We start from the raw sequence: 24118 nt of genomic DNA on the forward strand, positions 1-24118 counted from the left end.
AAGGACCCAAAATGCAGAGACGGAAGGCACACGGTTCCAGGGCAAGGGGTTTATTCACAAATAAAAAGCGCTGCAGAGCAGGAACACAAAACTAAACTTACTGTGGGCTTAGCATGAACACATGGGAAGGGAGTCAGGGAAGAAATGTTAATGGACCAGCACAAGAAGAAGGCAGAGACAAGACTTGAATACAAACAGCACTGACAAGACACAGGTGAACAAGATCAGGAAAGATTGAGGTTCCAAAAGTCAACCAAGCAGAAGGGGGCCTGTGAGACTAACTTTGAAAGGCAACAGAGTACAGGGAGGCTGGGCTGGGCACACCAGTGAGGCCAAGAAAATGAGTCCAGAGGACGGCCGTGTTGTCTGGTGTGGCCGGTCCGGAGGACGGCCGCGCGATCCGGCGTGGCAGACGAGGCGGGTCTGGCATAAAGTATGGGGCAAGCGTGGCTAAGTCTGGGTTCTGCCAGCAGTCGGCTGGCGGGTCAGGCATGGAGTCCGCCAGCGGGTCAGGCATGGAGTCATGGTCGGGCATGGAGTCCACTGAAGGAGCAGGCATGGAGCCCAGGATTGGCACAGTATAGTCAGGGTCGTGCTATGATGCATCGGGGACCCTCCTGGGAGCTGGGACGGGATGGGGTGCGTCCGGCACCCTCCTGGGAGCAAGGACAGTTCGGGGTGCATCCAGGACCACCACTGGAAAATGGTTGTGGTGAATCCGGAACCACCACCTGAACAGGAACGGGCTGGGGTGCATCCAGGACCACCACTGAAACAGGCTGTGGTGCGTCCGTTACCACCACCGGAACAGGAAAGGGATGGCGGCGGCGACGACGACGACGACCTCCCCCTCATGGCAAGATGGCTCCACCAAGATGGCCCTCCATAGCAGAAGTGCAAAACTGGAGCATGTCAAACTCCCAGTATGACCTGGTCCAGGAAGAAATATGTCTGGTCCATTCTGTCAGGTAGGGAGGGCTGGGGAGCATGAAGGACCCAAAATGCAGAGACGGGAGGCACACGGTTCCAGGGCAAGGGGTTTATTCACAAACAAAAGGCGCTGCTAAGCAGGGAAACAAAATTAAACTCACTGTGGGCTTAGCATGAACACATGGCATGAAGACGGTCAGGGAAGAGATGTTATGATGTGATGCTCTTGGGATTGGTTTCTTAGTTTTGACTGGCAAGATGGCGCCTGTGTTTGGCTTAGCCGCTGCCGGCAGGACACTCTCACAGAAATTTACAGTTCTGTTTCTTTCTGTGCTTATTATTTTGTTTTTTGCAAACGACGTTTTAGCTGCTTTTGTTTACGACCGCCTTACACTGCTGTCTATTGGACTTTCGCTGATCGGCAAAGATACCTCTTCTTCCTGCGCCGGCGTTCTTCGTTCCCTGCATCTGGCGCCTCCAGCCGGTGTCCTGACTGAGGGCCTACCGGTGCCACGCGGATCTCGGTGGAGGAGGAGAGGGAAAAGAGCTGGCGTCCAGGTAAAGATCAGGCTGCGATGGAAGCGAGGAGTGTCTTGTAGACGGCGACGAGCGTTCCTGGTCAGCTGTCATCTGTCGACTTCCACCGACCCAGATGCTTTTCCCGAGTCCCTGCTTGGACACGCAGGGTCTGGATTTCTGAGGCCGTGCTACCTGAGGACCGTTCATCCAAGCTCTTCTTCGACATGGTCGCCTCTCCCTGTGGTTTCCGGATTCTCGGACTGCCTGGGTTCTAACCCTCAGCTCCTGTGGCCCCTGACGCGGGTCGCTGACAACTTGCGCCGGGCTCCCTCCCCTCTGAGCATGGCGCTCCTCAACGCCCGATCCGTGGCTAACAAATCGTTTCTGCTAAACGATCTTATCGACTCCAGGAACATGGATCTTATGTTTCTGACTGAAACTTGGCAGCGGAATTCCGACCATTCGTCCTTCATTGAACTCTGCCCGGCCGGTTACTCCTTCATCGGACGGCCTCGGCCATCGGGTCGTGGAGGGGGAGTCGCCGCGGTCTTTCGGAATCGCCTCCTATGCCGCTCGGTGAGCGCTGTTCAATTTTCTTCATTCGAGCTCCAGGTGATCAAAGTCGGGAATAAGTACCCTCTTCACTGTGCCGTTGTCTACCGTCCACCTGGATCAAATGGTGTGTTTTTACAGGAGTTCAGCGACTTTCTTTCTTCCACTATGAAGCTGTCTAACCTGATCATAGTTGGTGATTTTAACATGCATATTAATGATGACTCTGATCTATTTGCCAGTGGTTTTATCAGCCTAATGGACTCTTTTAACTTTACTCAGCATGTGTCTGGGCCCACACATGTTAAAGGTGGCACACTCGATCTTGTTTTTAGCTTGGGTGTGCATATTGATTTTATTTTTTCTGAGGACATTTTTATTTCTGACCATCATTGCATTTTTTTTAACTTATCTTTTTCTGTATCACTTTCGCCTGTACGCAGAGAAGTCAGCTCTCGCATCCTTAACTCCTCCACAGCTGAGGTCTTTTCTAATGCTTTTAACCTGGTCCTTTCTCCGTGTACTGATGTTAATACTGTCACGGTGGAGGGGTGGCTCGAGAGCCGGTAGGACCCAGAATGCAGAGGCAGGAGGCACAAAGTTCCGGGGCAAGGGGTTTAATTACAAACACAAACAAAAGCGCTGCAGAGCAGGATGACAAAAACCAAACGAAAACTCACTGTGGCGTGGCGAGGGACAAGGAACGAGGAACAGGGCATGACATGGCATGAACACCAGAACAGGAATAATGGACCAACACAGGAGGAAGGCAGAGACAAGACTTATATACAGACAGGGCAGACAAGACACAGGTGAACACGATCAGGGCAGATGGGGACCAAAGGAAGTAAAACCCAAGAAAACAGACAAGACAGGATACTTTCAAAATAAAACAGGAAACAGAAACAAGACAGAACAAGGACCAAAAACAAGACAACAAGTTCAAATCATGACAAATACTTTATTATGTAACTTTAACCGTTATTGTCTTTCCATCTTGGATGAAGTCTGTCCTGTTAAAACTAGACTGGCTCCTGTCACTAAGGTTTCCCCTTGGATTAACAATAGTATTCGCCGTCTGAAACAATTATGCAGAAAAGTTGAACGTTTATGGAAAAGAACTCACCTAGATGTTCATCTCCTTCATCTTAAGGATCTTTTAGTTTCTTTTAACAATGCTGTTAGAGATGCGAGGGCTGCATATTTCACTAATCTCATTTCCAAAAGCAGAGGTAATCCTAAAGTGCTGTTCAACACTATTAGTGATATTGTTATGCCCAGTCCACCTGCCGTTCCCATCCATTCCAATGATGACTGTGAAAAGTTTTTATCATTTTTTATTGAAAAGGTCAGATCTGTGAGAAGCTCTCTGTGTCACACAGCTGGTCCTGGCTCTGGTTCTTTTCCTGGTCCGCCTCGTCCTGTGATTTTAGACACTTTCTCGCCTGTTTCCCTCCCTGAGCTAGTCAGATTAGTTGGCACAATGAAGTCATCCTCTTGCTCCCTCGACACATTGCCAACTTCTCTGCTCAAAGATGTCTTCCAGTCCATTGGTCCCTGTGTCCTGTCAATAATGAACTCGTCTCTGCTGTCTGGTCAAGTCCCTGAGCACTTTAAGGAAGCTGTTGTACTTCCTCTCCTTAAAAAACCTGGGCTTGACCCCTCCCTCTTGAGCAGTTTTAGACCCATTTCTAACCTTCCTTTCATGTCTAAAATTTTAGAAAAGGTTGTTGCCAAACAACTTACAGCTGCTCTCGACAGTCATGGGATACTTGATCATTTTCAGTCAGGTTTTCGCAGAGCTCACTCCACTGAAACAGCCCTTCTCAGAGTCACTAATGACATCCTGATGCAGGGTGATGCAGGAAAATGCTCTGTGTTACTGTTATTAGACCTGACCGCAGCCTTTGACACTGTGGACCATTACACCCTCTTGGACAGGCTGAAAAACTGGGTTGGGGTCTCCGGATGAGCCTTAAACTGGTTTTCATCATATTTGACTGGCAGATCTTTCTCTGTTGTCTTCTCCAAGTTTAAGTCTTCCTCTGCTCCTCTCACTTCTGGTGTGCCCCAAGGCTCAGTTTTGGGACCTTTATTGTTTATTTTATATCTGCTGCCTTTACAGCATATTTTAAGTTCTTTTAATGACATTTCTTATCACTTTTATGCTGACGATATTCAGCTTTATGTGTCTTTTAAACCCCAGGATGTTTTTAAAATACAGACTTTACAAAAGTGTCTGGATTCAGTTAAGAGCTGGATGAATCACAACTTTCTCCAACTCAATGAAGCCAAAACTGAGGTCCTAGTTTGTGCTCCTGACAGTTGTCTCCCCAAGATAATCCATGAGCTCGGCTCACTTGCTTCTTTTATCGAGCCCTCTGTCAGGAACCTAGGTGTAACTTTAGACCCGGTTTTATCCCTGGACTCCCATGTCGGGTCACTCGTTCGCTCTTGTTTTTATCATCTAAAAAACATTGCAAAATTGAGTCCAGTTGTGTCCCGTTCTGAGATGGAGATGCTCATTCACAGTTTTATATCCTCCCGTCTTGACTATTGCAACTCCATCTTCACATGTTTAAGTAAAAAATCTCTAGAACGGCTCCAGATTGTCCAGAACGCTGCTGCTAGGCTTTTAACCAATTCATCCAAGTTCTCACACATCACCCCGTTGTTAATGCAGCTGCACTGGCTCCCCATCCACTACAGAGTGCATTTTAAAATCCTGGTCTTAACATACAGAGCTCTTAATGACCAAGCACCAGTCTACATAAAAGACCTGGTGCAGCCATACACTCCCAGCAGGTCACTGAGGTCATGTGACCAGGGTCTGCTGGCTGTTAAGAGAACCCGTTTAAAGACTAAAGGAGACAGAGCCTTTGCCACGGTGGCCCCATCCCTCTGGAACTCTCTTCCTCTCAGCCTCAGATCTGTGGACTCAGTGTTTTCTTTTAAAAAGCAGCTAAAAACATATCTTTTTAAAATAGCTTTTTCTTAATTTCTTTTTAACATGTGTTTTTACTGTGTTTTACTGTTGTTTTATCGTGTTGTACTGTGAAGCACTTTGTGATTTTTATCTGGAAAGGTGCTATACAAATAAAGTTATTATTATTATTATTATTATTATTATTAATGGACCTGGGGCCTGTTTCAGAAAGGAGGTTCAACCAACTCTGAGGTTGAACTTGAACTCCGAGTTGGTCAATCGGGAAATTAACAACTCTGAGTTTTCTGTTTCAGAGAAGCTGATCCGAGTAAGATCAATCAACTCTGAGTGGACTGATTCGGAGGTGAGCGTGAGCACCGCGACTATAAGAAGCCATTATCAATGGAGCGCAGATATCACGAGTCACCATGGCAACCGTGAAAAAAAGAGGTCTGCGTATTTTTCGCCAGCTGAACTTGACGTGCTGCTGCAGAGTTACAGTGAATATGAGCATATATTCCAGAAGAAAAGCAACACCGCTGCATCTGCAAAACAGACAGTTAGCGTGGGAAAACATAGCTGCTCAAGTTAATGCCTAAGTTTGCATTTAAATCATTGTCATAAAATATTGACTGTAATAATTTTTTAAATAGCGTACGGTGTGAAATAAAAAAATGGGGATATTTAGGAGTACTTTTGAAGTGTTCTTCCTGGTGTAAATGCATGAAATGCTGCATAGTGTACAGAACCAATCTGGGGGAAAATGCATTTAACGTCGGTAATGTTTAAAGGACTTTCTTGTTAACACTCCCCTCTTGCCAACTTTGGTCAGTTTAATATTAATACATTCAATTGTGTTTTTCAAAGTGAACTTTTGTCTACTGTTGAACCTTTCGCTGCGCGAAGACTTCTCCTTACTTTTCTCTCGTCTTTCCGACCGTGGTCAAAAGCGCAGGGGAGATTTCCTTCAGGGAATTCTCCTTCGGGGTTCACTTCCCGTTCGAAACCCTCAACCTCCAGAGCGGAATAAGAATGACTCCAAAACAGTTATTCTGGGAATGACACCTTCTTTTTATTTAACTAAGTGCTCCGTCCTCTGAACACACAATATATCCCACGCACACACCTCCGCTCCGTGCTCACCCCCCCCCCCCCATCTGCACCTGCACTCGCCCCTCCCCTTGTCTCTCGTGGCTCGCACCCCGCTCAGCACACACACACTGCAACACTACCCTTGTATTGATCAAGTGGTATAGGTTTATATGGGATTAAGAAAGTAAGCAGTGCTAGAAAATTGTGTTTCCAAAAAGTAATTGTTACATTAATCTAATTCAATGTCCCTGATTTCATTTTCATGTAGATGCAATCCTGCAGGAATTAAAAGAACATGGCAGCAGCTAAAAGTGAAAAAAAAATCGAGTCTTCTCAAAATCCTCGTAAATGTAATTCTCTACAAATTAATGCAGCCTCCTCGTCTATTGGGCCCTCCAAAAAAGAACAAGCCATTCTTGTCACTTAGACCGTCTCTGTGTGACGGACATTTGGGCAATGAAGGTTAAAGCGAAAAATACCGCTTCGTCTTTAAAAAGGGGAGGAGACCGGCATAAACTTTGAGTTTAGGGAATAAAACCTGCTCCCGACCAGGTTAGGTTCACAGCATAAGTAACCATGGATACTGACTCCGAGTATAAGTTACCTCTCTTTCAGAAACGGGTTTGACTTACTCTATTTACTCTGGTTTAACAAACCTCCCATTCTGAAACGGAAAACCCAGAGTTTCCCTGATTTCAGGGTTAATGCACTCAGAGTTTACACTTAACCTCCTTTCTGAAACAGGCCCCAGCACAAGAGGGAGGCAGAGACAAGACTTAAATACAAACAGCACTGACAAGACACAGGTGAACATGATCGGGAGAGATTGGGACTAGGGAAGTAAAACTCAAAAGCATGACAAAACAGGAAACCTTTCAAAATAAAACAGGAAACAGAACTCAAACATGACAGAAACCAAAACGGAAAGCTAAAACCAATACAAAGAAACCCAAACCATGACATGTGTCTGACATTATTCTTTGTAATGTTTAGAGAGATTTGACCACAACCCCCTTTGTAAAAAGATCTGTGGCTGTTGGAAAGAACCCGCTGCTCCACACCAGCGAACACGTCTCTGAGCAAAGCAGCTGGACTCAGGACAACCGAGTCTCCCGGGAGGTTTGTATCTCCAAGCAGAGGAGTGGCGTTGGGACGGGCGGAGGCAGAGTCCTGAGAAACCGTCCAAACAATCATCTGAATCTGTGTTTCCAGTCGGGTCCAGACCATATAAAGGCTGATGTTATTCCAGTTCATCCACGGATAAATGTTGTTAGCACGGATTAGCCTAACCCTAACCCTTCTTCCAGGTCCGTTCTGCCTAAATAAAGCACTGACCGCACGGATTTAAAAACTATTAGCAAACAAGCACTAAATAATAATCATTAACTATAATAATAGCACGTTTAGAAAATCATCTCGCTCTATGTTGGAGCTTTGTTTTCAACAGAACTCATCATTTCTTCTTCTACTGCTGTACGGTAATTTATCCGGACCAATCACCATCTGACACGTCATCCGAACAAAAGGACCGCCAATCAAATAGTGATAGGTGTCACAAACGAACACTTATTGCAGGCTGAACAGTTTTGGTACCTGCAGTGGAGGTCTCTGAATCATTAGGGACAGGACTGAGTCTGTTCTACCAGCCGCCTTCAGGAAGACGTGACCCCTCCCACACAGAGACGATGGGGAGGAGCTTCTTTGCTCAACAGTGCACCCCACAGCTAATTATGTATGTATTTGTTTATTTATTAGGTTAGTTATTTTAATTTAAATTGATTGATGAAAGCATTTCATGGTTGCATTGCAATGGAATTTGAGCATGTGAGAATCAAAACTGGAGTGACTGATTAATTGAGCAGCAGTTTGGAGGAGATGTTAAATAAGGACTGGCTCCTCTTGTAAAGGTGGTCTGTAGTGGTGGTCCAGTCCAGCTTGTTGGTCACCTATAGGACTGTACCATCTCCACACGTCTCCCTCAGTGTGCGTGGGGCCGTGGTGTTGGAGCTCCAGGACCATTTCTTTGGTCTTCTGGACCTTCAGCTGCAGCTGATTCTTCCTGCTCCAGACCCACAAAGTCCTCCACCAGCCGCCTATACTCCCCAATCCTCTCCCCCTCGAAGGACGCCACAAAGGTTGTACCGTCTGAAAACGACTGCCGCGGTGTTGTGGCAGAAGTCAGACGTTTACAGTGTGAACAGATCAGGAGACAGGACAGTTCCCTGCAGCTGAGTAGGTAAAAATAGAAACTTTATCAAGTTTTGCATTCCTGCATGAACTTTTGTCTTTCAACCTTGAATAAGTTTAACCTAAACATGATATAATGTAAAAAAAAAAAAAATGTTCATTTTTATTCAGTAAGCTGCAGGATAGTTAAAGTATTTCAAAGGGCAAAAGAAAAAAATCAAATGTACATAAAATGCTCTGTGAGCTGAACTGTGGGCATGTAGAGCTGCTACTGTTTTCTGCTCTTAGTTGCTGACGCCCACCACCCCCTTTCTGTCTTTTAAATGGCTGAAACCACAGGAAGGAGGAAGTGGTTGTTTTGTGTGTAATTCATTTTCACAAACAGATACACAGTGACCCTCATAGGAAATTTCTGCCACTGCTTCGGTAAATGACAGACCAAATACTGGCATTGCTGTACCGGCTTGCCCACTTTGGCAACAATGAGGCCCATTTCTATGTATTTCTGTCTTTTATACGGTAAGTTCTTTTCTAAATTCAACATATCTGGGTAATTATGAACCATTGATTCTGTGATTTGTCTGTGAAGCTGCCGTCACAGAGAGTTATGAGATCAATATAGAAGGATTTGAAGGGGAACAGACCTCGTTCCTCTGCTCTCATAAACTGGCAAGTTCGAGGAAAAAGTACTTCTGCAAAGATCCATGCAATAAGGACGAAGACATCTTGGCTACAGTTGTACCTGGTGGAAGGACAGTGAAAGGACGACTTTCTCTGAAGGACTTTGGGGACGGAGTCTTCAGTGTGACTTTCAATCCGCTCCAGCTGTCAGACACACATCTATACTACTGTGCGGTGGAAAGACTCGGCTTTGTCACATACACCTCAGTGGACATACGTGTTCAGAAAGGTGCGTGGATCATAATTTCATCTTAGCTTCAAGGTTTAATGGAACTTTGCAATGTTCGTGCTTTAAAAAACAGCTTCATAAACCCAAAAATGTCAACATGTTTTCATGTGCATAAGCAGAGCTTCACCCTTCTGTCATCTCAACATTCTGTTTTTTCTATGGGTCAAAACTTACCCACCCTGCCAAAACCCTCAAATAAAGCAGCTTAATTTAATTTTAAATCTAAACTGTTTTGTGGATGTTGAAACAACCTGTTACCTATGAATTCAACTCAAGGCAATTCGTTTTTTTGGTCTTTTTTTGTTACACAATACAAAAACCAACAGTTTTTTTACACACTAAAGGTCTGTTATTGCTATTTTTTTAAAGGTGAAGTAATTACTACTGACTTAATTATATTCAAAGTGAAAAACAGCCGACACTGGAATTTCTTTGTCAATGGTTTATTCTTATAAGAGTTTAAAAGTTTTTTTGTATGACTGTAATTGTGTAAGAGTATAAAAGTGTTTGTGTGTTAGTTTGTGTTTGTGTGTGAATTAGAGAGTGTTTGTGTGAAGCTTTTGACATTTTTCTGGTTTTCCAATGCTTTTACAAGCCACGGGTCATAAACGATCCATACGACGATTTTTGTACACTAGTGGTGTACAAATTGAGTCCTTTTAGGAAAAGTTATGAAATTAAAAGTACAAGTTAAGTACAGTTTAAGGTATTTTTTTGGACAAATAAACACATCAGTGGGTCAGTTTTAACCCGCAAGACAACAAAAGGGTTTGTATGACTTGGCCAGATTTGATCTCATGACTTTTCAGTCACAGGGCAGACGCTCTACCACAAGGCCACTGAGCTGGCTGTGTGCAGATACACGTGTATCATGAAGGATCGTGAAAGGCCGACTTTTCAGACGTGGAAAATGGGAATATTGTACCAAGATTTTGACAGACTTGTCATAGTTTGTATGAACAAGTGTTTCGTGAAGCAATGGAACTTTGAACATTTCTTTGCGTCTCTACAGCTCTGACCACACCTGCGTCACATGTTTCTTCAACATTCCCACCCCAGCCTGTTTCCAGCTCAGCACCATTATTCACGAACTCCACCATGGAGCCAACAAACTCCTCCACAGGTGGGATCAACAGAAATCAACGTTTATACTCTGATCGATCTGTTTCATTAAAAGAATTAATCCATGTTTCCTTACAGCCACAATTCCACCAGAAAATGAAGAGAAAGTGAACTGGGGTAAGCTCACATTTGATCATGAATGTAGTATGATAATTATACTTTTGAAATCTACACTTCAAAAGAAAACTGACAGTCTTCCATCCTGATATTTGGTTCATTGAACAGTGAGATAGAAAATCACAAAATCCACTTTGAAGAATTGATACACAATTATTTTCATTTCATTGACAGAAATAATAACTGGCTGGGTAGCTCGGTTGGTAAGGTGAGAGGCTAAAATGCAGGAATCCAGGGTTCGATTCCCGGAGGGGAATGAGCAAAGGCACTGGGGCCAATTACCACATCAATGGCAAGCAATTAACATCACTTAGTGAGGGTCCTTTGGCAAGACCCTTAACGCTACTGCATCCCGAGTGTGGCTCAGCTGCAGCTCACCCCTCCCCCAGGGGATGGGTCAAATGCCATTGTGGGATAAACAAAGTATCAATTATTATTATTAAATAAGTATTTGATCCCCTAGTAACCATCCAGAGTTCTGGTTCACACAGACCAGTTCGACTCTCCTTATCAACCAGTCAACTGACCTGAAGACACCTGCTAGAACTGATCACCTGACCAGACTCCAAACTCTCCAACATGGACAGACTCTTTAGTCAAGTTCTTTTTAAGACTAAACAATTAGCATCAAATACTTAGGTCCACCCTATCTTGTTGTCTTTTCAGGAACAGTATTATATGCTACATCGGGAACCTTTGCAGTGCTCGTTCTGTTGATACTAGCTGCATGCTGCTGGAACCTGAAAGACATTTCAAAACCTCAACTGAATATCTGCTCCACTAACAGAGACGCCAGCACACAGGAGGTAGATCGAAGTCTGATAATCTTTTTTCTGCATGCAACCCACTTGTTGCATTCATTTGCATGTGTTTGTCAGCCAACATATTCCGTTGCACGCGGATTATTCTTTTCTTCACTTCTTTTCAGCCTTTGTACTGAAGACAACAATATTGAAAAATTATATTAACACGATTAAAAAAAGCACCAATTTGTTTGTAATTGATCAAACGTGGGTAATGCGATAATTTGACACCCCTGAAAATCCCGAAGCTCAGTGATGCGAGTCTCCCATGATTTATGGAGTAAATGCAACAGCATCTCTGAATGTGCTTCTGTAACTGTCATGGAGCACAACAAATGCATCAGTCTGCTCGAACAGTGTGTAAGTCTTCTTGATGATGATGGTTTATTTCTCCTCGATAGTCTGCATAGAAGCACAAAGGAATCCCTAACAGCCAGAGATTCTAGTCTTCGGTCCGAGTCCTCTTCCTCCTTCATACTGAGGATCGAAGGACAAACTCTCCTTTAGGCTGCAGTCACTTTTGAAAAATCAAATGAAGTTCAATTTAAATAAAATAACAAGATAAAAGAAACAGCATAGAGGCTGAGTGGCCAATTTCAGGGTTTTGAAAAACAGGAAATGAGAATTTTTGTTAGGAGAGTCGGTCTGTCGCAGGAGTTCTCACTTCCCGGTATATTCAGATTTTGTATCATCAGCACTTTGTACGTCAGTGTCTGTTCAATGGAAGACAGAACTGAGACGCAATCTGTCACGATGGGGGGGTTGAGGGAGTACCCAGGCGCAGAGAGGAGGAGGCAGGAGGTTCCAAGGCAACAAAGTCTTTAACACTTGATAAAACCAAAACCCACTGCAGAGCAGGAAAAACCAAACTGACAAACTGGAGAGGGCAAAAATACCAACAGGGAACTGGAATGTCATGGAGCAGCACATGAGGAAGGCAAGGACAGAACGCACAAGACAAGCTAACACAACTAGGAAACCTTTCAAAATAAAACAGGAAACAGAACTGAAAACAGGAAACAGAACTGAAATAGAACCAAAAACAAAGAACCTGAAACTGTGACACGATAATCTTAGGGTGATAACAGCAAGTGTGAGCTGATGATAACACAAACTCTATCAGTCAACAGACACATTTGACTAAAACTACATTTAAATGATTATTTTTCACAAAAATAAAGAAAACAGTTTTTCCAAAGGAATATCTTTTAAATCGGTCAGAAGAAAAGTTAATAAACCCTCAGCGTGTTCAGTTATGATCTCAGTTATTCTGTTATCTATGTTTTGATAAACTGGAGGGAAAATCAACTACTTTAAAATGTGGACCCCCCCACACACACACACACACACACACAGCCATTAGTTGACAATTTTTATTGAAAACTTTTACTTTTAAGAAGAAAAGACGCAGCTTCAAGGTTTTTTGTTCCGCAGCTGTTGGTAAAAACGGAGTGACTGCTGCATCATTAATACAGACTACACAGTTTTCTCTTTTAATTACAGCTTTTTTTATGTTGCTGTTAATTTTTGTCAGAGAAAAATGTGCACCTTGGCTGAAGAGAGGCTGAGAAACACCAACTGTGTGAATGTGTCTGCATGAATGGGACTGCTGACTGTCAAGTATTTTGGGGCTTAAAGAAGGTAGTATAAGTATCCACAATGCAAACATTTTTGTCCATAAATCCCAAACAAAAACACATCAAGCATCACACCACCAGAGGTTTTTATGCACACATTTCAAACTTCTGTTTTCCGTTCCTGACTTTGACCTGAGGGATCCGAGGCCGCTCAGGATCTTAAAAAGTCCAGGCAAAAAGGCGGAGCCGTTAGTGGTACGTTTTTAAAATGATCATTTTGCTGCTTTGCGCCTACTCGCGCAACGTTGGCCGGGTCCATCACGGGTAGGTCGGATGCTAACGGCTGTGAATATGGATGAGTTTAGCCTTCAGATCATTCCAGTGATTGTCCCGTCGCCTAGCAACCGTGAGTCCTGAACAGAGAGGGGTAGTGAACCAGGCATGGAGCTCAACATTTTCCTGGCTTATTTGATCCAATTTTTAATCTTGGAGGTGTAATTACAAAAATGTGTAATTATCTCCAACTCCGGGTCAGACAATCTCCGGGTCGGGCCGCAGTGCATCTTGGGAAATGGACAGCACAGAAGGATACACCAGACCAATCCTTGAAATGGGGAAAAAGAAGGCCGTAATCGTTGGCCGCATTTGACAGTCGCTGAATCTGGACATCACTTGTGGCGGCGCCGTGACGTCAGCAGCCTTCAAATGCAGGCGGGAAGAAATCAAGACAATAAAAGCACGCCCCATCACAGTTACATGAGATTGCTGAGCTTCATTTTACGTAGCAGCTTTGCTTGTCTGGAATCGTTGCCTAAAACCAGTTCTAAACCCTCGTGTTCTGTTTGAGCGCAGGGTAGACCCCTTCTTTGATCAACCGGTGGGCCTCGCATGTGTTTGTTTCTCATGCACACGCCTCGCAATGTTCATGTGCACACCAGAAACCAGCTCTAGATTATTTTTAACTTCTGTCACTTTAGGAGCTCCGTTCATTTAACCTAGATATAAAGAAAGAAATGAAAGCAGGAAGAGGAATGCACGCTTGTCCTGCCAGCATGCAGCGTTCAGAGGCGATGTAAAGATCAGCCTCAGCACTTCTGAAACCTATTGATTAAAATCTACCATCAACCAGCTTCCCAGTCTAAAGTGCTTTTAAAGTAGCTCATGTATGAAAAAGGCCGTCCTCCCTGTAACGACAACGTTAATCAAACTAAATGTTGAATAAAATCTTTTGTAATTTGTCAATTTTATACACTAAGGTTTTGTGGGGGGTCCAGGGGGTCATACGTTTTATTTTACTGAATCTTTACTTGAGGTGTTGAATGTGGTGTTTTAATGAGGTTCGTGGAAATATTTAACTGTTTTAATCGTGTTTTTGACGTTTTGTTTCTCCTGTTCTTCTCGGTTTCTGCTTGATCTAACAAAATACAAATTTCATTTCAAACGAACCTTTATTTGAAATGAATCATTTTATGTTTATGAGGTTTAATGTCACATTTGTTCAGCAGAACTGTCAAACTTAAAGCACCTCCTCAATGCTGGGGCATGGGAATGAGGAACTACAAAGACATTGGTTGCCTGCAATGACGTTATTGGTCCAGCAGGAGTCAGCATTAAGTGACACAGTATGGACACAGTCTCCATACAGTTTGGGCAATGTGCTGAAACGCTTCAGGAAGTCTCATCTATCATCACTAGCCGCCAGGCGGCAGGCAAACACAGTCAGAGACAGGGTTGGAAAACTAAAGATCACATCCAAATAAAACACTTGTTAATGAAGGCAGAGGGGCACAAACAACACTTCGCACTGAGTGAGGCTCAGTGCAAAGCTTAAGTAGACTGTGATTGGTTGAGTGAATAAGAGTCAGGTGTGTGGCATCCAGGAAGTGCACACTGTAGTTGCTGGGAGATGAAGTCCATACATTACTCTGGAGACGGTTCCTGCTGGTGACCAGAGGGGGAGACAGAGCTCGGACTTCTGACAGATTTATTTCAAGAAAACAATTTCATTTTCTTCCCATGTTTCCTATGAAATGTACATAACTAGGATCTTTGTATGTTTTAATTTGTAGTTTATAAAACTCATGCTAAATGCTGCCTTCTTTTTTTGCAGATTCAAAGCGAGATGGATTGTGAGAAGATGGAAAAGAGGATCAAGACGGTGTTTCAGATTAACTGTGTCAGTGGTCAAGGTCAAATGTCAGGAAGTCAAGAGCTTCGTATTTATGAAAACCTCCCAAATGTGAGAGACACTGCAGGTTTTAGATTAGCAGGTTACCAAAAGAATCACAAAAATACCTCTGAAATCTATTTAAATGTTTTGCCTTGAGAAAAATCTGAAAAAAACCAAAACTTTTTTGTTACCAAGAACGACTTGAAAACCACAAAGATGTAGAGACACAAAAAGAAACGTGTCCGCCTTTTGTAATCACTGATGTGACCAATCTTTGACTGATTATGTGGGAGAAAAAAATCTTGGTTTGGGGTCTTCTGTAAGTATTAAACAGGTCTGGGTGTTAACTCCTATTTTAGATGGATGGGTTGTAAAATCAGAGGATTGGGTGTTTGCATGTGTGTCGATTGAAATCGTATCAGAAATTGGTGTATAGATGTGTGGAGTTTAGGGGTTCAACTTGATAGAGCGTCTGTCAGAACCATTGGCGATATAAAATACACACATGGACAACTTTGTTGGTAACCTTTGGTTAATGCAGTGCTTCTCAAATAGTGGGGTGTGATGCCAGGGGGTGTGTGCAGTAGTAGTGGTTATAGGCACAGGTAATACGGGCAATTGCCCAGGGCACAAATTTAACGGGGCGCGGTGGTGACAGCAGCTCAGAGCTTGGAAAAAAATCTGTGCCACTATTGGTTACCTATCATCTGTTCTATCACACAGTTTGTAACAGCCTGAAACTGTGACCTGCCGTCCCTGTAGCTGCTCCTGTCACACGCATGTGTGAGAAGGGGAAGGGAGGGGAGGGCTAGTGGGCTCAGGCTGCGAGGTGAAACGCGCACGCGGAGAGCTAGATTGCACAACACCAGGATCATTGTGCATTTAGATGACTCAGCTCATGCTAATAATGTCATTCATTCATTTGATGACGTGTCTTTATTTTCCATAAATGTATGTTTGTCTGCCTGTGGTTTAGTTGGTGTCAGTATTTGACATAAAGACAGAAGGTAATGCAAGAAAACAGCTGCAATTTATGAGAACATAGATAAACAATCCATCATTTAGAAAAAAAATCAGCACAATTTTTTTAACCTATTTCTTCAGACTAAAAACGTTAATGTTTCAGATCAATTTACATTTAATATTATTTATTGACTGAATTATTTTTCTCTGCATCAAATGGTTCAGTTGGTCAAAATGTTTCTAGTTTAAAAAATGAATAATAGATTTTTATTTTATTTTAGGCACTTTAATCTTCTTTTCTGTTTTAGACTAGAACAGGGTTTCTGTGGCTAAATAAAGGAAATATTTGTTGAAAGTGGATTTATGTTGCTTTTTTCTTTTATTAATGTTAAAAGGTACAATTTTAGGTATACTAATACAATTTTTATAGATACTAACCTAACATATTGTCACCACGGCGAGTGTGTATGTGTGTGTGTGTGTGTGTGTGTGTGGGGGGGGGGGTTAGGGGGGCATGAAACCTTTTCTTTTTCCTAGGGGGGGCCTTGCAAAAAATAATTGAGAAGCACTGGGTTAATGAAAGAAAACTCATAATAGTCAAAGAAAAACTCAAATCTGACAAAAGTAATAACAAATAAAAATTCTATTAAATTTAACCAATGAAGATCAGACATTACTTTTCAATCACGCTTCAATAGAACCATTTACAAAAGTAAAAGCATGAAATGGACCTGGACAAAAATAATGATACCTGGGGAGAGACTCAAAATAATGTGACCAAAAGAATAAGATCACCCTAGATGTGTTCTCTAATTAACATCATTGGTGTCTACAATCATGTAATCAGTCAGCGGGCTTATATGAAGGGCTACAGGTACCACACTCAACATGGACCAGAGGAGGCAAAAGATATAGTCGTCTCAGGACATTAGAAAGAAAATTATACGCAAATATGTTCAAGGAAAAGGCTATAGGATCATCTCCAAGCAGCTTGATGTTCCTTTGACTACAGTTTCACATATTATTCAGAATTTTAAAATCTATGGGACTGTGAGAAGGTAGAAAATCCATTTATAGGTGTTCACGACGACCTGTCGCCCGCAGCATGCTTGCAGAAGAAAAGGCATGGATGTTTTTGTTCTATGGGATCACTGAACTGTCAATGATCTTCAAATTGTACGCAGACCACCTGCATTCGCCCATTCTCTTCCCACAGACGGCCATTTTCCACCCGGGGTGTTGTGACCAAGGCATTAGGTCCAGGTAAAAAGACAGTAGCTGAGTTTACGTGGACAAAAGAAATCAGAATAAACGCTTGATCAGAATAAAAATGCATCATGTAAACACGCTAAACACGCCGTTCATGATCCTCCGCCCCGATCAGACTCATTCGGATCAAAATTTCTTTCCGATTGTTGATCCGATCGTAGTGCACATAAACAGTTCATTCTGGGTCTCTACTGCTCAGGTTTATGTCATGAATTGCTTTTAAAAAAATTTACAAAATTTTAAAAGCATTAGCTTAGTGATGCACTACATAGTTTTTCAGTAGTTAGGGGGGTATGGCGGGAATTCGGGCACAGCTGTAGCCTCATGGATTTATTTGTCTGACAGTGGAAGCTTTAGAAAGGGGCGGAGCAGGGAGCTTGTGGCCCCGCCCAGTTTATTTTCTACTTCGCAAGTACAATCGTTTATAAAACGGCCTTTTTATCTGATTCACAGCGAGTATGAGCAAAGTTATATTAGGAATACAGTTTCAATCTTACCTTTCTAACATATGTCCTCCATCATCAGAAGAATGCAGCAAGAACACATTAAAAACGCCCAAAACCCCATTTTCAGCAGAGCGGGTCTGCGTGGGTGACTGACACTCCAGCCGACCAATCATCAATTGACTTGTTGCCTGGAGGCGGGGCCTCCCTCCCTCCTTCCCTCCCTCCCGACAGGCGCTGGGTGTCGCCTCTCCTGACCGGATGATGACCGAACTTTTCCCCCTGACAGGACTTCCCTCCTGCAGCCCGACGAAACCGTTAACGGAAGCTCGTTAGAACCGTTTGTTCCGCGCCGTGCCGCGTGTCACCGGGGGAACGGAGAGCCGCGCTTCCATCTGGGAACTTTGTCGCTGCAACTTTTCAACTACCGATAGATAGATAGAAGCCCCGAAAAGGGGGCTCCCGTGGGGGCGGCGCGATGGGAAACCGCGGCATGGAGGAGCTGATCCCGCTCATCAACAAGCTCCAGGACGCCTTCAGCTCCATCGGCCAGAGCTGCAACCTGGACCTGCCGCAGATCGCGGTGGTCGGCGGGCAGAGCGCCGGGAAGAGCTCCGTGCTGGAGAACTTCGTCGGGAGGTGACGTGGAGTCTTCTAACGGCTCTCCAGCTGTACCATGGCAACTATATTATGGGATGCCGTTTGGAAAGTTCTAGTAAATTATTAACAGCAATATTTAGATTTATGAAGTAATAAATGTTTACTTGGTTAGCCAGCTATATATTTAATCTAAAGTTAAATATGTTTTCCATATACTTATTATGTTTAGTTTACCAACAAAATATTTAATTTTATAAAATCATATCTTAAAAAATTAAATACCAGTATAAATATATATATAATAGTTTACAAATTAATTATGTCTTGATCTGACCTAAATAAAACATTTAAGCTTCATAACTAAAAAAAAAAAAGAAATTAAAGTCCAAATTAAATATTTAGAGAAGAGTTTAATATTTAGCTCCAAACGAAATATTCAGATCAAATACAAATGAACCTGCCGATAAGTGAAAGTGTACGGTGGCCCTGAAGTTTCAAGATACATCAACACCGCAAAAACATTTTATTGATCACAACAACAATTAAAAAAGTGAAACAAATATTTAAAAACAGCATTACATTGTAGAAAACAAATATTCCAAAAAAGAAAGAAACATTTCAAAAAACAAAAGTAATTTCCTGAAATCAAAATAAAATGTTGGAAAAACTGAACATAGTGATGAAAAAGCGTAAAGGTAGGTAGACACTCCTGACAGGTCGATGATGTTGGTCCATCATTTCAACTGAACGTTATTTGACATGAAGCGTTACTGGATATCAATGTCTCATAATTCCTGCCTTTGGCGGTTTCTTTTTGTGTTTAGTTTTTCTATCATTTTGTTTTGTCGAGTCAGTTGTTGATTTGCACCTCAGGGCAAAGCGGCACAATGGCGGACTCAGATCGCCAATCAAACAAGCCGGTTCTCTGTCAATCCTGTTCCTCACTTATCATCACACTGCTTCCTTATCAATAACTATCTGATGGTTTGCAGCAATACCTCACGTAGAAGTGGTCTGAAATGTAAACTCAAAGGGTTGTGGTTCGGTGTGGTAAAGGTTGACCAGAGTGACCCAATCCCGTGATTGCTGGGGTTGTAAAAACGGTGCCTTTAAAGCAATAAAGTTTCATAAGTCAAAGTTTGATCCAGTTTAGGTCTATGGGACACTAGTCATCTATATACAATGGAGCTTTATGGACAGGTTGCTGGTTCCACTGCCGCAGGTCTACCTCTCAGTTGTACAGATGAAGGTTTGTGGGTCACAGACAACAACAAAAGTGTGTTTTTGTGTCTATTTTTGAAGCATTTAACAAAAACAATTAAGGACTATTTTTGGTTTTAGAGGATTAAAAGCAGCAGATTATTCCTCTTAAAGCTTGCTGCATTTGCGTATGGAAGTCCGGCAAATGTCGGGGGGAAAGTCATCGTGAATGTTAATGAGGCACCTGGGCCTCTGTCCCCCCCCAGTTGCTTTTGTCCTCGTCCCAAGCGTGGACCGGCACAGACAGTGGGGGCATTGATGTGCTGGTGCTGAGGTCATTGATGATGTCACCAGCTGCGCTGTCATATGTACGTGAGACACTGGGTACCAGAAACTCCCTGAGCCTTTTGGTTCTGTTCATGACCCCCAACCCCCCCAATATGCAGCCATGGTACAATGCTGGCTCTGAGCTCACTGATGACCAGAATGTCCCCTTTGATTATTTGGATGCTCTGGGGTTTTTATGCGGCGCCACCAACAGACGGCAGTTGTTTGTCTGGGTTTGGGTCACAGAACCTCCTTCTGATTCCTGGCCATAGCTGAGGAGGAAACCCGCTTAGATTATGGGGAACGTTTCAGACATACCTCTATAAATGATTTACTTTTTCACTTTACCAGTGGTGGGCCTTCAGGGCCTTCTCTGAAGGCCTTAAAAATATCTGCATCATGTGTTCATTACATTTTGTCCATGCATACTCATGAAATCATTCCAAATGGTCTGTCCATTCCCTTTTATTGTGTTTATGATGGTTCTGCTGCTTCCAGAAAGACGGATTTTCACATTGGAGCATTTAACCAATCGCAGTTCAGCTGTCCTCTGTTGCCAGGCAGGGTAAGGGCCTTCAGCAAGAGTTGTGAAGGTCCTGTGAGGCAAAATCGACAGAAGTTTCAGGAAGTCACATACAGCCTTGTCCAGTTTGACACAGAGGAGACCTTTTTGATCCGTCTCAGTTAAAAACAGACTGACTGTAACGCATCCATGGAGGATCTAGCAGGAAAATCTCCCACTGATATCCTCGACTTCCTTCATCAGAAACATCTGAGTGAATCATGAAGCAGCCGTACAGACTTGTGTGTTTGCCGCTGACCGTCCTCATGTCCACTGCGTCTGTCCACTGGACATTTTCAGCTCTAAAGCGAATTACAGAAACACATCTGGACAGACTCAGCTCTCAGTAGGGGTGTAACGGTACACTAACATCTCAGTTGGGTTTTCATAGGGCTCGGTTCGTTACATTTTCGTATTTTTTCGGTACAAAAAGGCAGAAAGAAATGACTTGTAAAATGCATTTATTGGTTTTACATAACAATAAATAAAATTGACATATGTAGGTGATCTGCTATATAAAATAATACAACTATTAGCTGTCAGGAACCAAAAACTGGATAATTAACACTGGCCTGAAAAAACAAACATCTTAACTTGCACTTTTTTTTCTTGTAAACAGTCTTCTTGTTACAGTCGGTGATGCCGTTTTAAGGGCGTTAACAGATTAGATGTGTTACTGTGGCATACGCTATCTTTATGTAACATTGTCGACACACAGCATTCGACTGATCCAACTGTCTTTGGAGATGGGGGGGTCCTTATCTCTGGCCTCACATCTGCATTAGCCATGCTGATACTGCTGACATGCTGTCACCTCCCTCACCTAAAAGCGTCTCGGTGGAAACTCACGCCTAACTTTAGTTCTGCCTCGGCGCAAAACTAAAACATTTAGATTTTTTTGAGGGGGGGGGGGGCAAGTATCAAAACGGTTCAATACAACTACGTACTACTATTATTTTCCATGTTTTTTGCTGGCTGTAGCTGCAAAACGAGATTTGTTTACTGTTTTGTATATTCAGTTTCCTTAGAGGCAGTTATTGTGGCTACAGGATTTTTCAATTTGCAATGCAAAGCTGGTTTCTGCAGCGTAAAACGGTTCATGAGGGGTTGAGGGATTCAGACAAAGCACTAATGAAGGCCTGGCTGTGTGATGCACGCTCCACCACTGGAATTGACTCACATTTTTCTTTATTAAAATTATATATTTGTTAATGTAACAAGTGTTCCCTTAGGGTTAAACATCGTTAAAGACCCAATCCAATGAAAATAACAATGGATTTATCAGGGGCCTGTTTCTGAAAGGAGGTTAAGTGTAAACTCTGAGTGCGTTAACCCTGAAATCAGGGAAACCCTGGGTTTTCCGTTTCAGAATGGGAGGTTTGTTAAACCAGAGTAATCAGAGTAAGTCAAACCCGTTTCTGAAAGAGAGGTAACTTATACTCTGAGTCAGTATCCATGGTTACTTACGCTGTGAACCTAACCTGGTCGGGAGCAGGTTTTATTCCCTAAACTCAAGGTTTCTGCCGGTCCCCTCCCCTTTTTAAAGACGAAGCGGTATTTTTCGCTTTAACCTTCATTGCCCACATTTCCGTCACACAGAGACAAGTGACAAGAATGGCTTGTCCTTTTTTGGAGGACCCAATAGACGAGGAGGCTGCATTAATTCCTAGAGAATTACATTTACGTCGTGCGAGGATTTTGAGACCTAGACTCGATTTGTCATTTCCCCATACGTTTTTGTTTGAGCATTACCGTTTTTCGTTGCAGTCAATTACATATATACAATGAAAACAACATTAGATATTGCTATGTAGATGTTTCATATGTCAAATATTGTCAATAAAGCCTACATCCATGACATGCTCACATTTGACCGGATTGAATTATGTTTTTATACTTCATTTTTAGCTGCTGCCATGTTCTTTTAATTCCTGCAGGATTGCATCTACATGAAAATGAAATCAGGGACATTGAATTAGATTAATGTAACAATTACTTTTTGGAAACACAATTTGCTAAAACTGCTTACTTTCTTAATCCCATATAAACCTATACCACTTGATCAATACAAGGGTAGACATAAGTTCACTTTTAAAAACACAATTGCATGGATTAATATTAAACTGACCAACGTTCGCAAGAGGGGAAGGTTAACAAAAAAGTCCTCTTAACGTTACCGACGTTAAATGCATTTTCCCCCAGATTGGTTCTGTACACTATGCAGCATTTCATGCATTTACACCAGGAATAACACTTCAAAAGTACACCTAAATATCCCCATTTTTTATTTCACTCCTTACGCTATTTAAAAAGTTATTATAGTCAATATTTTATAACAATGATTTAAATGCAAACTTCCGCATTAACTTGAGCAGCTATGTTTCCCACGCTAACTGTCTCTGTTTTGCAGATGCAGCGGTGTTGCTTTTCTTCTGGAATATGTGCTCATGTTCACTGTAACTCTGCAGCAGCACGTCAAGTTCAGCTGGCGAAAAATACGCAGACCTCTTTTTCCACTGTTGCCATGGTGACTCGTGATATCTGCGCTCCATTGATAATGGCTTCTTATAGTGGCGGTGCGCACGCTCACCTCCGAATCAGTCCACTCAGAGTTGATTGACCTAACTCTGATCAGCTTCTCTGAAACAGAAAACTCAGTTGTTAATCTCTCGATTGACCAACTCAGAGTTCAAGTTTAACCTCAGAGTTGGTTGAACCTCCTTTCTGAAACAGGCCCCAGGTCTTTTCCAGACGCTCAAAGTGCTTCCAATGTGTCCGTTATTCATCCATACTTGGTGATGGTGAACTACTGATGTACCACAGCTGCCCCCGGGGCAGACGGACAGAAAATGGGGTTACCGTGTTCTTGCAGCATTTTTCTAATGATGGAGGAAATATAGAAAGAAAATGGGGTTCAAATTGTAGTATTTCTTTGTTCAAATCGTTGTCAATCAGAAGCAGATAAAAAAAAATGTTGCCGGAAAATATGCTGGGCGGGGCCACAAGCCCCTTGCTCCGCCCCATTCTGAGGCATTCGGCTGTAGACAAATAGATCCATGAACGTCTGAAACCTGGATCTGAACTGCCCGGCTGGATGGCGCCAATGTTTTGGTTGCAGCGCCAATGTTGGGTTGGGGTTATGAGGGGGGCTGTAAGCTAGCAGGAGAGAGTGTAAACAGAGAGCTCTCAGCAAATGGGGATGGGGTTGCTCTGCATCAACAGCTCAGAAGTGAATTTCTGATAAACTCCTGTCGCTATGCAGAAACTATGTCCTAGAAAACGTCAGAAATTTTTGGATTATGGCTAAAAACGGCATTATCATCATAAAAAGACCAGGAAGTAATGCCTTCAGATTTTAATGAGCAGGTAAACAAAATCTGAAAAAGGTAAAACATTAAAGTGATAGTTTATGACAAACTGGTTTTTGAGATTGATTTTTTTTTTAATCTAGTAGAGCAAAAATAAGTAGTTCTAAACAAAAAGCCACAGCGTACGATGTGTTTGGCCTTCTGGTTACCTTAACAAACCAAAAGAAAGGTGATTATGAGGGCATAGAAATAAACGACAAATAATTCATTTTCCTGCTCAGAAATCGGTTCCATCGTTGAGGGAAGAGACGAGGCAGCAGTATGGAAGTCAGAGATGAGTAACATCCTGACTGCTGACAAAGCAGTCGACTTCAGGCCCAGCATGAAGCTGTCAGGCCATTGGCTCTTGCGATGCACGCCGCCCTGTGCCTGTGTTGGCTGACGGTAGTCGTGGGCAAACACACAGGCGTGGGGTATTTTCTCATTGCCTGCAGAGACATGGGATCGATGACCTGGATATGATTTGACTTCTATTGAAAAC

General features: G+C 42.8%; 2 protein-coding genes and 1 pseudogene across 6 annotated transcripts in view; all 3 read left to right on the plus strand.

The window, feature by feature from the left end:
- The first annotated feature begins 38 nt into the window (after positions 1-38).
- On the plus strand, positions 39-6799 carry LOC111947504 (annotated as a pseudogene).
- Positions 6800-6966: 167 nt separating this feature from the next.
- On the plus strand, positions 6967-16025 carry LOC105355073. Of its 2 annotated transcripts, XM_011480890.3 has the most exons (6): positions 6967-8725; positions 8796-9116; positions 10129-10239; positions 10317-10355; positions 11022-11161; positions 14846-16025. In XM_011480890.3, exons 1-6 carry the CDS (start codon positions 8689-8691, stop codon positions 15059-15061), a joined length of 864 nt encoding a protein of 287 aa, XP_011479192.1. In that variant the 5' UTR covers positions 6967-8688; the 3' UTR covers positions 15062-16025. The 2 variants fall into 2 exon arrangements, with proteins under 2 accessions (XP_011479192.1, XP_020562023.1); XM_020706364.2 differs by lacking the exon at positions 11022-11161.
- A 1785-nt stretch (positions 16026-17810) lies between these two features.
- LOC101155909 (dynamin-2) overlaps positions 17811-24118 on the plus strand; it is a 30981-nt gene continuing 24673 nt past the window's right edge. For 2 of the 4 annotated variants that reach the window (XM_011480898.3, XM_020706375.2), the window contains exon 1: positions 17812-18219. In XM_011480898.3, coding sequence (XP_011479200.1) covers positions 18059-18219 — 161 coding nt within the window. In that variant the 5' untranslated portion in view covers positions 17812-18058. Of the gene's footprint in view, positions 18220-24118 lie in introns of all 4 variants that reach the window. The other 2 variants (XM_020706377.2, XM_004066318.4) reach the window with 2 other exon arrangements.

This window comes from Oryzias latipes, chromosome 1, assembly GCF_002234675.1.
Source record: "Oryzias latipes chromosome 1, ASM223467v1".
NCBI lineage: Eukaryota > Metazoa > Chordata > Actinopteri > Beloniformes > Adrianichthyidae > Oryzias > Oryzias latipes.

Bases quoted from the DNA above. Each gene is read 5' to 3' on its own strand.
- LOC105355073 (XM_011480890.3), top strand. From the start codon at position 8,689: ATGAGGCCCATTTCTATGTATTTCTGTCTTTTATACG. The intron at 10,356-11,021 runs GTAAGCTCACAT...TTGTCTTTTCAG, and splicing joins TGAAGAGAAAGTGAACTGGG to GAACAGTATTATATGCTACA. The intron at 11,162-14,845 runs GTAGATCGAAGT...CTTTTTTTGCAG, and splicing joins GAGACGCCAGCACACAGGAG to ATTCAAAGCGAGATGGATTG.